The sequence below is a fragment of the Ursus arctos genome, unplaced genomic scaffold (genome assembly GCF_023065955.2).
Source record: "Ursus arctos isolate Adak ecotype North America unplaced genomic scaffold, UrsArc2.0 scaffold_18, whole genome shotgun sequence".
Taxonomy (NCBI): domain Eukaryota; kingdom Metazoa; phylum Chordata; class Mammalia; order Carnivora; family Ursidae; genus Ursus; species Ursus arctos.
The window spans coordinates 30,910,894-30,925,080 of NW_026622852.1; the positions used below are offsets into that span (position 1 = coordinate 30,910,894).

At 38.1% G+C, this 14,187-nt stretch overlaps 1 protein-coding gene across 4 annotated transcripts in view; it reads left to right on the plus strand.

Moving 5' to 3' along the window:
- The window catches only part of TMEFF1 (transmembrane protein with EGF like and two follistatin like domains 1), a 75,580-nt gene that overhangs the window by 1,223 nt on the left and 60,170 nt on the right, over positions 1–14,187 (plus strand). Inside the window, exon 1 of one of the 4 annotated variants that reach the window (XM_026506126.4) lies at positions 7,527–7,579. The exons of the other annotated variants lie outside the window; for them this stretch is intronic. Coding sequence (XP_026361911.1) covers positions 7,564–7,579 — 16 coding nt within the window. The 5' untranslated portion in view covers positions 7,527–7,563. Of the gene's footprint in view, positions 1–7,526; positions 7,580–14,187 lie in introns of those variants that run through there. 4 annotated transcript variants of the gene reach the window in all.

The window sequence follows — 14,187 nt, forward strand, 5'->3', positions numbered from 1 at the left end:
TATGTCCTTTGGGTTCAGAGGTGGACTCTGGGGGCATGGAGTGACCGCGGGATCTGTGGATGTGAGCAGGGGAAAGTCTCGGGGCCCAGGAAATGACCCTGTGTATTTGTGCGTTCTCCGTGGGGCTCGGGAATATACCCTGGGGTATGCATTGAGGAAGAAGGGTGGAAGTCCTGGAGTGAACCCCGTTTGTGTCCATTCAGAGGGAGGGAGCTAGGGAGTCATCCTGTGTAGGGTTTGGGTATAGAAAGAGGTAATTAGATCTCAGGAAGTGCCTCTGTGTAGCTAGGTGTGACCCTGGGTTTTTAAGGTGGTGTGGAAAGAGGGAACCTGTTCAAAGGGAATGATCCTGTGCGCCTGTTTGTATGTTTTGCGGGAGGGCCTGGAGATTGGCAGCAACGGGAGCGAGGGAGTGACCTCTCCCCTTCTCCAAGACCCCCCCCCGCCCCCCCCCCCCCCCCCCCCCGCCGGCTCCTGGAAACAAAGAGCTTGCTGGGGCTCTAATGGAAGTGACTGGCAATGAGGGTATCTGGACAGTAAAGTTCCTTCTTCCTTTCAAAAGGGGTCCCAGAGGAGCCCTGGGGCAAGGAGAAGCTTCCAGGTCTGGTTTAGGGGTGGGTGGGTCCTCCTGGAGCTGGCCTAGCAGATGGTAGTGATCATAAGCCACAGCCTGGCTAACTTAGCCTTCTATCAATTCTTAATTCTCCACTGGTCTTCACTAAACCAAGGGGGCGGGAGAAGAGGCCTGGTGGGGAGTGGGAGGGGGAGGAGGAGGAGGGGAAAGAGGATAGACTTAAGGCCACCGGGATCCACTCGCCTGCCTGCCAGACAACCTTTGTACCTTTGGGCTATTGAAGGGGCATTGTTTCTGAGGGAGTGAGGAGGGAGCAAGAGGGCCTCAGCACAGATGCTACCCTATGTGAAGAAAACCTTTGGCCTGCTGTTTAGATTTCAGGGGCTAAACATCTCTTAGTAATTTTCATAATGGTGTGTTTTAAGATGGGGAAGGGATTTGAGCACTCTAAACAATGCCATGTCCCTTAAAAGCTTTCCATCCATGTAATAACTTTTACTTTATTTTTCTAATGTTAAGTGGGATATGGGATAATGCTTTAATAAATAATCACACATTCATGGTTAAGAATAAAAACCATTTGTATATTAGAGTGCCTTTTGTAGCAAATATTTGTTGTTATCAAACTTGTAAGTGATCACACCATGTCAAAATATTTTACTGGCTAATGTGCTGTGATTATTTGTTCTTGCTAAGCTAATTTATCCTTAGCAAAATACGGTGTGTGTTGATGGATGTTTTTGTGTATGTTTTCTAATTCTTTAGTGAAAAATACAACTTTTAAGAAAGGACACAGAGGGCTGGAAACCCGCTTGATGTAGGAAAAGGGGACTGATTTGGAGATCATGGCTCTTGCTAAGCAGCTGTGCTATTTGGAGCAAGTTACTTAATTTTTATTAATTTCCTCTTTTATTAAGAAAGGGACTTAGATTTAATATCTAGCCTTCTTTCAAGGATATATTGATATACATGTCAATAAATTAGGCTTATCAAATAAAATGTTTCCTAATGCTAAGATTCATATGCATAACTCTGGGTCTAAACCTAGAGTTTTGGGGTGCCTGGGTGGCTCAGTTGGTTAAGCATCTTCCTTTGGGTCGGGTCATGATCCCAGGGGTCCTGGGATTGAGCCCCTCCTCAGGCTTCCTGCTCAGCAGGGGAGTCTGCTTCTCTCTCTCCCTCCTTCCCTGCTCGCGCTCTCTCTCAAATAAATAAATAAAAGTTTTAAAAAAATAAAGCTAGAGTTTTAACTAAGTTATATTTGTAGATTCTTGTTTTAACTTTCTAGGATGAAAATCCAGGAGTGATTCATATGGAAAAAGATAATTTTTTAAGAACTATAGTGTGCATCTATTAATGCATCTTGAGATTTTACATAGATTTTTTTGTAGTTGCTTTTATTACCTCGGTATTTTCCACATAAACTGAAGTTTATTCCTTTATTCCTATATTGGAGTTTCAAAATCTAAAAGCTGGCCTTGACTTCGTGTTAATTTTCTTTTTTTAAATTAAAAAAATTCAATTTAATTAACATATAGGGTATTATTAGTTTCAACGTAGAATTTAGTGATTTTGTCAGTTGCATACAACACCCAGTGCTCATTCCTTCAAGTGCCCTCGTTAATGCCCATCACCCAGTTACCCTATCCCCTCTCCCCACCTCCCCTCCAGCAACCCTCAGTTTGTGTTCTATAGTAAGTCCCTGTTAATTTTCATTTTTAATTTTGGATCATCATTTCAGCCTACTCTGACCTTTCTGGAGTCTGATTCTGTCAGGCTTAGTGTGTTTTGGTCACTCACAGCATCATGGCCCTTGCAAATCTAAAGAGCAGGTGTATGGCTTTATTTAATTAATAGAGGTTGTCTAGATCATGGAAAAGGATGCAACTGTGATATTTTACTGGAGACTTCCTTCTGAATTGGTTGATGTTAATACATTAATCAACCAGATGTTCAACTAACTATGCATCCTCCTTGTAGAGTTTAACAGATTTTAGAACTTCTGCTGTTCAACATTTTCCCATTTTGTTCACTAGCCTATTAAAGATTTTGTCAGATCATCTTATTAGAACTGGTTATGTATGTGTCTGTATCATTCTCCCTTTTTCCTCTTTTTAGTAATCCTATCTAATAGCAAATGTTGTATAGCCTGCCTTAATAAAGAGCCCAGGTGGCTTTTACTTTTTATTGTGTTCAAAAATGTATTTACCCATTCTAGACTTTTTCAGGGGATACATGGCAAGTTTACCCATAGGTGTTTTTCTGGATTGGCATTTCTCCTTTTTTGAAAATGGAGCATGCATTCCTTCATTTCTGGTCTTCTGGCATCTTGTCAAGATAGCTTAGATAATCAGCAGTCAAAGCTAAAAGTTTTTTCAGTATCATGGAGTGTGATTTGTTTAGATCAGAATGCAGATTCTTTTTTTTTTTCCCATTCATTCATTTTTCTTTTTTATTCTGAATTGGGCACAGCATTATACCTAATAAAAAGTTCAAGAAAAGAGGTTCCCTGCCCTTGGGTTTCTCACAGTCCTGTGGGATTTATTTATTTTATTTTAATTTAAATTTAATTAACATATAATATATTATTAGTTTCAGAGGTAGAGGTCAGTGATTCATCAATCTTACATAATACCCAGTGCTCAGTACATCACGTGCCCTCCTTAATGTCCCGTCACCCAGTTACCCCATCCCCCAGTGCCCTCCCCTCCAGCAATCCTCAGTTTGTTTCCTGTGATTAAGAATCTCTTATGGTTTGTCTCCCTCTCTGATTTCATCTTGTTTTATTTTTTCCTCTCTTCCCCTATGATCCTCTGTTTTGTTTCTTAAATTTCACATTTGAGTGAGATCATATGGTAATTGTCTTTCTCTGATTGACTACTCAGCCATCAAAAAAATGAAAGCTTGCCATTTGCAACTACGTGGATGGAACTAGAGGGTATTATGCTAAGTGAAATAAGTCAATCAGAATGCAAATTCTTTCGAACTAGCTCAGTATTCTGTTACTATCCTTTCTCCATTGCACTTACCTCAGAGGGTAGCTTCCTTTTGTCAGAGTTCTACCCTTCAAGATCAGGCTCCTTGATGAAGATTACCAAAGCAAAGAAGAAACTGCATGGGTCTGTATTTGTCCTTATCATCTCTTGATATTACAACATCTTCCCAAAGCAGTGGGCCCTTTGTTTATTTTTTCTTTTTCTAAACAAACCTTTTTTGTCCTCGTGCCTCAGCTCTCAATTATTCTGGACTTTATAATTACTGCTTTGGTGTTTTATATCTTATTTGTATTTATTCTTTTAAAATCTAACTTACCAGAAAGTTCCCTGTTCATCCAAAGAGAAAAAATTTGGAAATACATGATTTATGTGAAGAAAGATGAGCTTTGAACTTAAGGGACCAGGTGATCTTAAACGTGGCATTTTTTCCCTCATTTGTAACATGAAGGTAATGACGATGTTTCTTTTTGACTCTTGGTTGTTTGAAAAGAACAGATGAGGCTAAACATGTGAGCATTTCTATCTTAGGGAACGTGGTTAAACAAGTGGGAAAACCTACTGAGAGACCAGGAAGTGACATTTGGTGATAGATACAAGGTGGAGAATTTGAACTAGGTTTTAAAAATGTCACAGAAGTTAGAAGTGGGTCCTCGGGAATGGTGGTAGGGATGGTACAGATGGTATAAACTTCAAATTAAGAGACATGCCTTCTTAGTGGCAATTCAGGATTTGGGGGACTAAAAAGTGAATGTTTAAAAATCTGTGTGGAATCTCGATCAGGACTTCTAGATCCCTGGTATGTAGTATGTGGGTATTTATTAATTTATTTATTGAACCTTGATTGAGTACCTGCTTTAGGTACTCCAATATGTTAGATGTTAAGGGAAATAAGTGACAGGCCATCCTGCCTCCAGGGGCTTTATATTCTAACAGAAGTAGTTAGCCTCTTATAAGTCTATATGAAGAAATTTCTAATTAATACATCTGGGGTTTCTCTCACCCCCTCCCCATTAATAAGCATTTATTGAACACTGACAGCATTGGAATTTTAAAAAGGTGTACAATTAAATATATTCACAAAGTTGTACACCCATCTTATCTAATGACAAAACATTTTCATCACCCCAAAAAGAAAACCCATATCTATAAACAGTCACAGCCATGTCACATTCCTCTCTCCTTACAACCCCTGGCAACTACTAATCTACTTTCAGTCTCTATGGATTTGCCTTTTGGGACATTGCATATAAATGGAATCATACAACATGTGGCCTTTTGTGATTGGCTTCCTTCACTTAATATAATGTTTTCAAGGTTCATCTGTGTTGTAGCGCGTGTCAGAACGTCAGTGCTTTTTATGGTTGCATACTATTCCATTGTATGGATAGGTACCACATTTTGTCTGTCTGTTCATCAGTTGATGGGCATTTGGGTTGTTTCCACTTTTCATCTATTATGAATAATGCTGCTGTGAACATTCATGTGGACATTTTTGTGTGGACATATGTTTTCAGTTCTCTAGGGTGTATACCTAGGAATAAAATTTCTGAGTCATGTGGTAACTCCATGTTTAACATTTTGAGGAACTCCCAAACTGTTTCTAAAGCAGCTGTACCATTGTACATTTTCACCAGCAGTGAGGGTTCCAATTTCCCCATATCCTGGCCAACACTCGTTATTGTCTTTTTGATTATAGTCATCCTTGTGGGTGTGAAGTTGTATATCAATGTGATTTTGATTTGCATTTCCCTAATGACTAATGATGTTGAGCACATTTTTATGTACTTATTGGCTATTTATGTATCTTGTTTGGAGAAACGTCTATTCAGATCCTTTGCTGGGCTTGATTTTAACATTTTGGTTTAGACATTCCGTTAGTAAACCATACTAACCAATTCCCACAGCATACAGATTCTTAAGCTGGTAGGTTAGTTCTAGTTTGCCTGTGTATCCTTTATTTCTCTGTTTACCAAGAAAGAATCATTTGTGTTTATTCTCAAACTTATTTATACCAGTGGCCTTTGAGTATAAATTAATAAAAATTACTCAAATTGCTGCAATATTAATGCAATTGTTTTTTTATGAAATGCTTTGGAAAGACTTGATAAAGGTTAGAGCCTGAGAGAATTGCCTTTTAATGAATTAGATTGTGGTCAAGACAACTGAAACAGATTGGGGGAACCTTATAAATCTCTGGAAAGATTCTGCTCTTATAAAGATTTCAGGTATTTTTAAGTCTCCCTTTTACTTTAAAGGAAAGAAAAATGGACATTGTAGATAATAGGTTAGAGGTGTAGTTTATCCCAGGAAGGAGGGAACTGCATTTGGTAGACCCAAAGATTTTGGTGCTACATAAGGAAATACATGTTTATATGTGTGAAGCTCAAAATATGTAGGTCTCATTTTAAATGATTTTCTACCTGACTCTTGATTAATTGATCAGTGGTCACTCATATATGTTTTCACTGTCCAGGTGCCCTAAGGAAGATACAAGTATGGTGTTGAAGGATTAAATAATTCTGATTTGTAGGAATCAAAAAACAGTCTCCCTGAGTGGCACTCAGTTGGGCCTTATAGGCAGAGTAGAATGTCAGCCTGAAACACGAGGCACACTTTTGCCTGAGGGCTTTGCTGTTGCTATTCCTTTTGCCTGGAACCTTCTTATCCCAGTTATTTATCCGCTCTGCTGCTTCAGGTCTCTAATGTCACTTTCAAGATGATTCCTTAAAATTACAGCCTCTTCCACCTTCCATCCCCTCTGCCCCTCTCCCACCGTAGTCTTTTTTCCTGTTCCATAACATCTTTTCCAATGGTGACCTACTCTACATGTTATTATCTGTCTCCTCTGTGTAGCTCCGAGAGGGCAGGGATTTTTGTCTGTTTTGTTCACTGCTCTATTGACTGTGCCTAGAATAGTGTCTGGCATAAAATTAGGTGCCCCTTACATATTTATTTGTGGAACGACTAACTGAATGAACATAGAAACCGAGGCGAGCTGGGAAGGGTAGGTATTCTAGGCCCAGGGAATGATGATAGAAAAGGCACAGAGATGGGGCAGTGAAGGGAATCTTTTGGGATATTGGGGTGTGGGGATTAAAGCAGGAGATGGGTCACACATTGCCACATTAGTGGAAGGCCTTGAAGGCTGTGCGGAAGATTTGGCACTTGCTCTGAAGACAAAGGGATACTTAAAGGATTTGAGTGACATCATGGTTTTAGAAAGCAAAGGCTGGCATTGGTGAAGGTGATGGGGAGAAGAAAAGAGACTGGGAGCACAGTGACGGAGAACAACAGTGGATATGGGGAGAACTGAGAGCCCTTGTTTGGCCTGCACAGTGTTTTTTAAAAATTGCATTGGTTGCTAACCATTGAAACTCCGAAGGTTTCACTTAAAAGTCTGAATTATGGTCTTCCCTTGTCAACTATGGATGTATTGGCAACATTGGGCTCTTGTTTCTACATGGCAGAAGTCAGCCAGAGCTGTCCAGTGGGGCGTGAGCACTTCTCTTTGCCAATCCCTGCCCAGCTAGGCTTTCATTGATCTTTTTCTCCCTTAGCTTCTGGATCTTGTGCTGTAGGAGGTGGTGTGAAGTGTGATGCTTTTAATTTGAGATGGAGAGCCTGTTTGGAGGAAAGTCAAATTGGTGTATATTTCTTTCCTAATTCCTGTTTTTCACCATGACCAAGTTGGATGCAAATCCTTATTTCTGCAGTCCCCAGCCCTGAGCACCTCTCCTGCCAATGCTCCTTGCAACTTCCACTGTACTCCATTCTTTTCCTTCTCAACCCTTTTCTTAAATCCGTCTTCTGCCTCTTCATATTTGAAAGCTACCCTATTTCTGTTTATACCATTTTCCTTGAAATGTTTTCTGATGTTTTTATCATATCTATTTTTCCTTTATTAATTTTATATCTTAGTACTACCTTTCCCTTTTTTTCCTCTTTCCACATTCTTTAGGTGGCAGCTGATCATTATGTGTCTTTTTCCTTACCATGAGAGGCATTTCAGGTAAAATTCCTCTCATCATTTTTATAAAACATGTACGTGTGGATATGTTACAGATAACTTTGTTTTGTGGTTTTGCATTATGGTTTAAGAATGGGTCATAGAATGTGTAGCTTTTTGTATTAAAATTAGGTGTCTTTCTGCATCCCAGTAGGAGAACAAATTTTGTGTATTATCCTTGTAGTCCAGGAAAGAAAGTGTTACATCCTTGGCTCCTTAATCCCCTGTTATATAACTATTAATTTTACTTAAAATTTTTTTAATTTGGATTAATTCCAAACTTAGAGAAAAATTCAATAATATGCCAAGGTTTCCCAGTTGTTAAGATTTTACCACATTTGCCTTATTGGAGTCTCTTTCTATATCTATCCCTATGTATCTGTCTAAATCTTTTTTCCTGAACCTGATTCTGCCAGGTTGGGTCCTACCAAGGGGAATAGTTTAATTTATGTTTTATATAATTTCCGTACTTTTAAATTCTTTGTTTTGTCATCTCCTGTTAATGAACTAGTGAAGTCTCCAATTACAATGATAGTAGGTTTATTTTGCATAGTTTTTTAGTTTTTCGTATATTTTTGTTATTCTCTGTGGGACATATGCATTGAATTTGATTTATTTCATTTTTTGTGTAGGGCAGATTTAAAGTATCTCCTGTAGGGGTGCCTGGGTGGCTCAGTTGGTTAAGTGACTGACTCTTGATTTCAGCTCAGGTCCTGATCTTGGGGTCATGGGATGGAACATGTTGTGCGCCTCCACACTGAGCGTGGAGACTGCTTAGGATTCCACCCCCCACCCCACCCTACCCCACTTGCATGTATGTGCCTTCTCTCTCTCTCTCAAAAACAAAAACAAAAGTATCTGCTGAAGTCATAATGATGTCCATCCTTTTCTGGATTTGTGTTTGTCTTTTAGTTTTTAAATGTTGGGATTTGTTTCCCAATACAGATGTATACTGTTTTTGTAAGCGTTCACCCACTTACATTAAATGAAGTAATTATGGGGGTGCCTGAGTGGCTCAGTAGGTTAAGTGTTTGCCTTTGGCTCAGGTCATGATCCCAGGGTCCTGGGATCGAGTCCCACATCGGGCTCCTTGCTCAGCGGGGAGCCTGCTTCTCCCTCTGCCTGCTGCCCCCACCCCCAGCTTGTGCTCTCTCTCTCTGTCTCGAATGAATAAATAAAATCTTAAAAAAAAATAAATGAAGTAATTATGATATTTGTGCTACCCTCCATCATCATTTTTTAAGTGTATAATCCAGTATTTTTAATAGTACAGACACAAGATTGTACAACCATCACCACAATCAGTTGTAGAACATTTTTATCCTACTCCAAAGAAACTCCATACTCTTTAGTGTTCCCTCCCCAAACCCCAGTCCCCCAGCTCTAGGCAGCCCCTAATGTACCTTTTGCTGTATATTTGCCTATTTTGGACATTTCATTTACATGGAGTCATACAAAATGTGGCCTTTTGTGTTATCTTCTTTCATTTAGCGTATTTTCAAGGTTCATCCATGTAGCAAGTGTCAGTGTTTCGTACCCATTTTATGTTTGAATAATGTCAAATTACATGGATATACATGCATACTGTGTTTTGTTTATCCATTTATTAGCTGATGGACATTTAGATTATTTTCTTCTTTTTGGCTATTATGAATAATGCTTCTAAGAACATTCATGTACAAGTTTATGTGTGGATATATGTTTTCAATTCTCTTGGGTTTATACCTAGGAGTAGAATTGCTGGGTCATATGGTAGACCCTACGTTTAACATTTTGATCCCCTGCCAAACTGTACTTCAAAGTGGCTGCACAATTTTACATTTTCACCAGCAATGTGTGAGGGTTCCAATCTCTCCATATCCTGGTCAACACTCATTACTGTCTTTTTTTATTATAACCATTTCATTTTTTTAAATCCCTCATTTCCCTTGTATATGTAGTTTCTTTAATGGAATTTAAATTCTTACTTTCTTTTAAGCTGGATTGGGAGATGATGTCAACCCATTTATCCCCTTCCTCCTTCTCCCCTCTCCCCCCTCTTTTTCATTGTTAGAAACATTGTTTTAACAGAACTATTTTCATTATTCCTACAATTAGTTCCATTATTAGCTTCTCTCATGGGATAAATGAGGCATTTAAGAGTTGGCATACATTCTCTTCTCATGCACTTTGAAATTCTGTTTAAATCTTAAAATTCCTTCAGTATTTGCTTTCAGTTTATTAGATGCTTTACTGTTAATCCTTTGTTACTATTTGAATAGATTTCTTTTTTACAGGTGTCATGTATTTTTCACAGCTCAGTTGTCTCATCATTTTTTGAAAAGTCATTTTAGGTTCTGAAGTTCTTAACACATTCTTCTGCCTTCAGAAACTTTGGCAGGTATTATGTTTTCAGCCTCGGTTCCATTTCTCTTATTTTTGTGCAGACATTCTGAGTTTTTCTGTTCCGTGGTTAAAAAGAAAAAAGAAAAACCCACACCTTTTTTTTGTTGTTGTTGTTGTTATAAGGGCAGTATTTGTTCGATATAAAGAATTTGAGGAATATGGAAAAATATAAAGAAATTTGTGGTGATTGCCATTCTCCCCTGTAATATCTTAATGTTTATGCTGAAATTACTTCATTTTTATCCCACGAAAAATTTGAACTCTTTATTTTTTTTAAAGATTTTATGTATTTATTTTTGCGCGCGCGCGCGCGCGAGAGAGAGAGCGGGCGAGTGCGGGCTCATGAGCAGGGGAAGTGGCATAGGGAGAAGCAGACTCCCTGCTGAGCCTGGAGCCCAACTGGCGACTCTATCCCAGGACCTTGGGATCATGACCCAAGCTGAAGGCAGATGCCCAACCGACTGAGCCACCCACAGTCTCCTCCTCTGGGATTTTTAAGTTTAGTGTATTTTCCCTTTTAGCTTTCATCTAATGCTGTTTTATAAGTGAATCTAAACTGCCGATATTTCTGTATCAGTTCTGTTGTTTATGGACTAAATAATACATTTAGATTCCTCATTGTTCACAAGTCATTTTAGTCTATGTTTAGTGTCCCATATTCATTTTTTTCATACTTTTTTCTCTTTAAAGTGGTTTAAGGTATTTTTTTTTTAGATGGTGCTGTGTGTTTACCTTTATTGTTCCCTTCTTCAAGTTCAGATCATAAGTATTTCCTGATTACCACTCAATTAGATCTAGGGAATTTTTTTTTTTTTAAATTCTTCACTATTTTACAAGAGTTTCCCGGGGTTGTGATTGTGTCTTTTTAAAGTTTTGGTTTTGGGAGCACCTGGGTGGCTCAATCAGATAAGCATCTAACTGGCTCAGGTCATGATCCCAGGGTCTTGGGATCAAGTCCTGTATGGGGCTCCCTGTTCAGTGGGGAGTCTTCTTGCCCCTTACCCTCTGCCCCTCTCCTGCTTGTGCTCTGTCTCTCTCTCAAATAAATAAATAAAATCTTTAAAAAAAAAAAAAAGGTTAAGTTTTGGTTTTGGTTGTTTCACCTAAAGAGAAAAAATATCCTATTGTATAGTTTCCATTGCTCTTTTGTAAAGATCTCATTTATTCCTTGAAATCCTATGAGAGATTATTATACCCATTTTTACTCCAGGGAACTGGGGAGAGACTTAGTGCTTGCCCAATACCATAGAGTTATTTAATCAAATAATTGGAACTGCAAGTCTGGAACTCTTCCTAATGCAGCAGAGTTTTGCGAAGTCCTTTTTTTCGCCTAAAGATTTTATTTATTTGAGAGAGCGAGAGAGAGCACGAGCAGGGTGAGGGGCAGAGGGAGAAGCAGGCTCTCTGGTGAGCAGGCAGCCTGATGCAGGGCTTGATCCTGGGACTTTCCTGAATTTTGGCTACTGCCTATTCACTTAGTGTTGCAGACACTAAGGAATAGTGGTTAGAAATTGAGCCAGAAGGCGATACTGTGTTTAGATTTATTTATTTATATTTTAAAAATTTTGATGGAGGAAATGTGCTAATTGTACTTGCAAAAATCTTAAAATACAAATGTAAACATGTGTATGTTGTAAAATATAAGTTGGATTGTAGCCATAGTTATAGTTGTATAACCTTCTTTTCTTCACTTCATAGTGGATCTTGGTCTTTCCATATCAATATATGTGTTTCTACTACATACTTTAATGTCTGCATAGTATTTCATAAATAATTTATTTAATTCCCAACAGATGGATACTTAGGCCATTTTCTACTTTGCTGTTATAAAAAATGCTGTTGTTAGCAATCATGTACGCATACATATTTTTTTTCTTCTGTCCTTATTATATTTTCCTAGAAATAGAATTATTGGATTAAAGGATAAAGGTTTATAAAACTTCATTATATACTGCCACATTATTCCGTGAGAAGTTCTTCCAATTTACATTCTTACGGTTGGTTTGAGCGCTCATTTTCCATACCTTCTGCGGTGCTGGTATAATAATCATAAAAAAAAAGCTAACAGTATAGCACTTATGATGTGTCATGCAGTGCTCTGAGTGCTTTCTATATCTTTGTTTAATTCTCTGCCAACATTATGAGATAGGTACTTTTATTGTCCCCATTTTACAGATGAGGGAATAGAGGTAGAGAGTGGTAAAGTACTAAGGTCACAGAGCTGGTAAGTACAGAGCCAGGGTACTGATCTAGGCAGTGTTGTCCTAGGGCCTGCCTCTTAGATATCAAGTGATAATGCTTGCTCATTTTTCTTTCATTTTTTTCAAAATTTAATAGAGTTTTATACGAGTTTAAAATTATTTTTGTTTTTTATTGAGACATAATTCACATAATGTAAAGTTTACCATTTTAAAGTATACAGTTAAGTGGTTTTTAATATGTCAATATGTTGTATAACCATCACTGATATCTGCTATATAATTATAGAACATTTCCATCACTCCAAAAAGAATTTCCATACTTATTAACAGTCAGCCCCAATACTTCTCTGCTCCCATGCTCTGACAACCGTATAGAGACTCTGTGTCTTATTGGATTTACTTATTCTGGACATTTCATATAAATGGAATCATACAATATGTGGCCTTTTGTGCCTGGCTTTGTTCACCTAACATAATTTTTTTCAAGATTCTTACATGCGGTAGCACATATTTGTTTTATCTGACTTAAAAAATAATACAAGTTCATTATAAAACTCAGACAATTCAGAAAAATACGTATAAAGAAGAAATCTCAAATTCTGCCAAGAGATAACTGTGGTTCATATTTTCATGTGTATACTTTTCAGATTTTTGTATATAGGCATTAAGAAATAGCTTGTGTCATACATTTAAAAAAGTCTGCCTTTTAAAAAAACTTAATGTTTTATGTCAGGAAATATGGAGATTCTTCATCATTCTTTTTAATAACTGCAATATAACAGTTTATGGATCTGCAAGAGGGAAGACACACAGGTTTGCCAAGTTCGTCAGAAAAAGGAGTAGGAGAGAGTGTTGCAGTTTGGAATCTATGATTAGGACTACGTAGGACTGGGAAGACCCTGAGTACCTTTAATACCCAGTTTGGGATCTGGGTCTTGTCTTCTTTCTGATCCTGCAGTAGACCATCCTCCCCATCACCTTGCCCGAAGCAGAGGCATTTAGAATGGAGGCAGCAGGGAATGATTGTAGGTGTTGGGTGGAGGACTGACACTTTCAAAGTGGTACTTAACAAAGGGTAGCTTGGCAGTAGTATGTAGCATGGGAGTTGGAGTCAGATAATTGTGTGGCATATGTGAAATTTCTTTTGTTAAATATAGCTTAGAGAGTTTTAGTCATCTCTGCCATTAATGCTTTTTAATATTAAGGTAAACTACTTTTGTTTTTGTAACATAAAATACTGAGTACAGTTTATTTTGTCTCATATCTTTATGGTAGAGAATAACTAATATAATATGGTTAATAAACATGTTGAAGATAATTTAATTTCCAGTTTCTCTCATTGCTTAGACTCAAGTCAACATTTACTAAATCTACTGTTTGATTTTTTTTTTTTTTTAAGATTTTATTTATTTATTTGACAGAGAGAGACAGCCAGCGAGAGAGGGAACACAAGCAGGGGGAGTGTGAGAGGAAGAAGCAGGCTCCTAGCGGAGGAGCCTGATGTGGGACTCGATCCCAGAACGCTGGGATCACACCCTGAACCGAAGGCAGATGCTTAACGACTGCGCCACCCAGGCGCCCCTACTTTTTGATTTTTACCCTGAAATGTATTTTCAGTGATTTGTGTCATTAAAGGTGTCCCTTAGATTGGTCTGGAGAAAGAAAGAAAGAAAATTTTTGTTGTATACCTATTTGTTCTCGGTACTGTGGCTCTCTAGTACCCATCTAACCAATACAATATCTAGGGAAGGGAAGGTGTAATTATTCTAAAAGGTGAAGAACTAGCATGTGAAACCTGGCCCTTGTCAACCCTCAAACTAGTGCTTTGTTCATTATATAGCAAACTGTCTCTGGGATTGTATTTGAAATCACATTTTTTTCTTGTATTAAACATAACCAGTATGGAAACTTGAAAAGAGGAGAAAATCATCCATTGTTCAACTGGTGTAAACATAGTCGTTTTACCATTTTTTTTTTCCTGGCTGTGTTTTCCTGTATGTGTTTTTTATACATAATCTTAGTGCA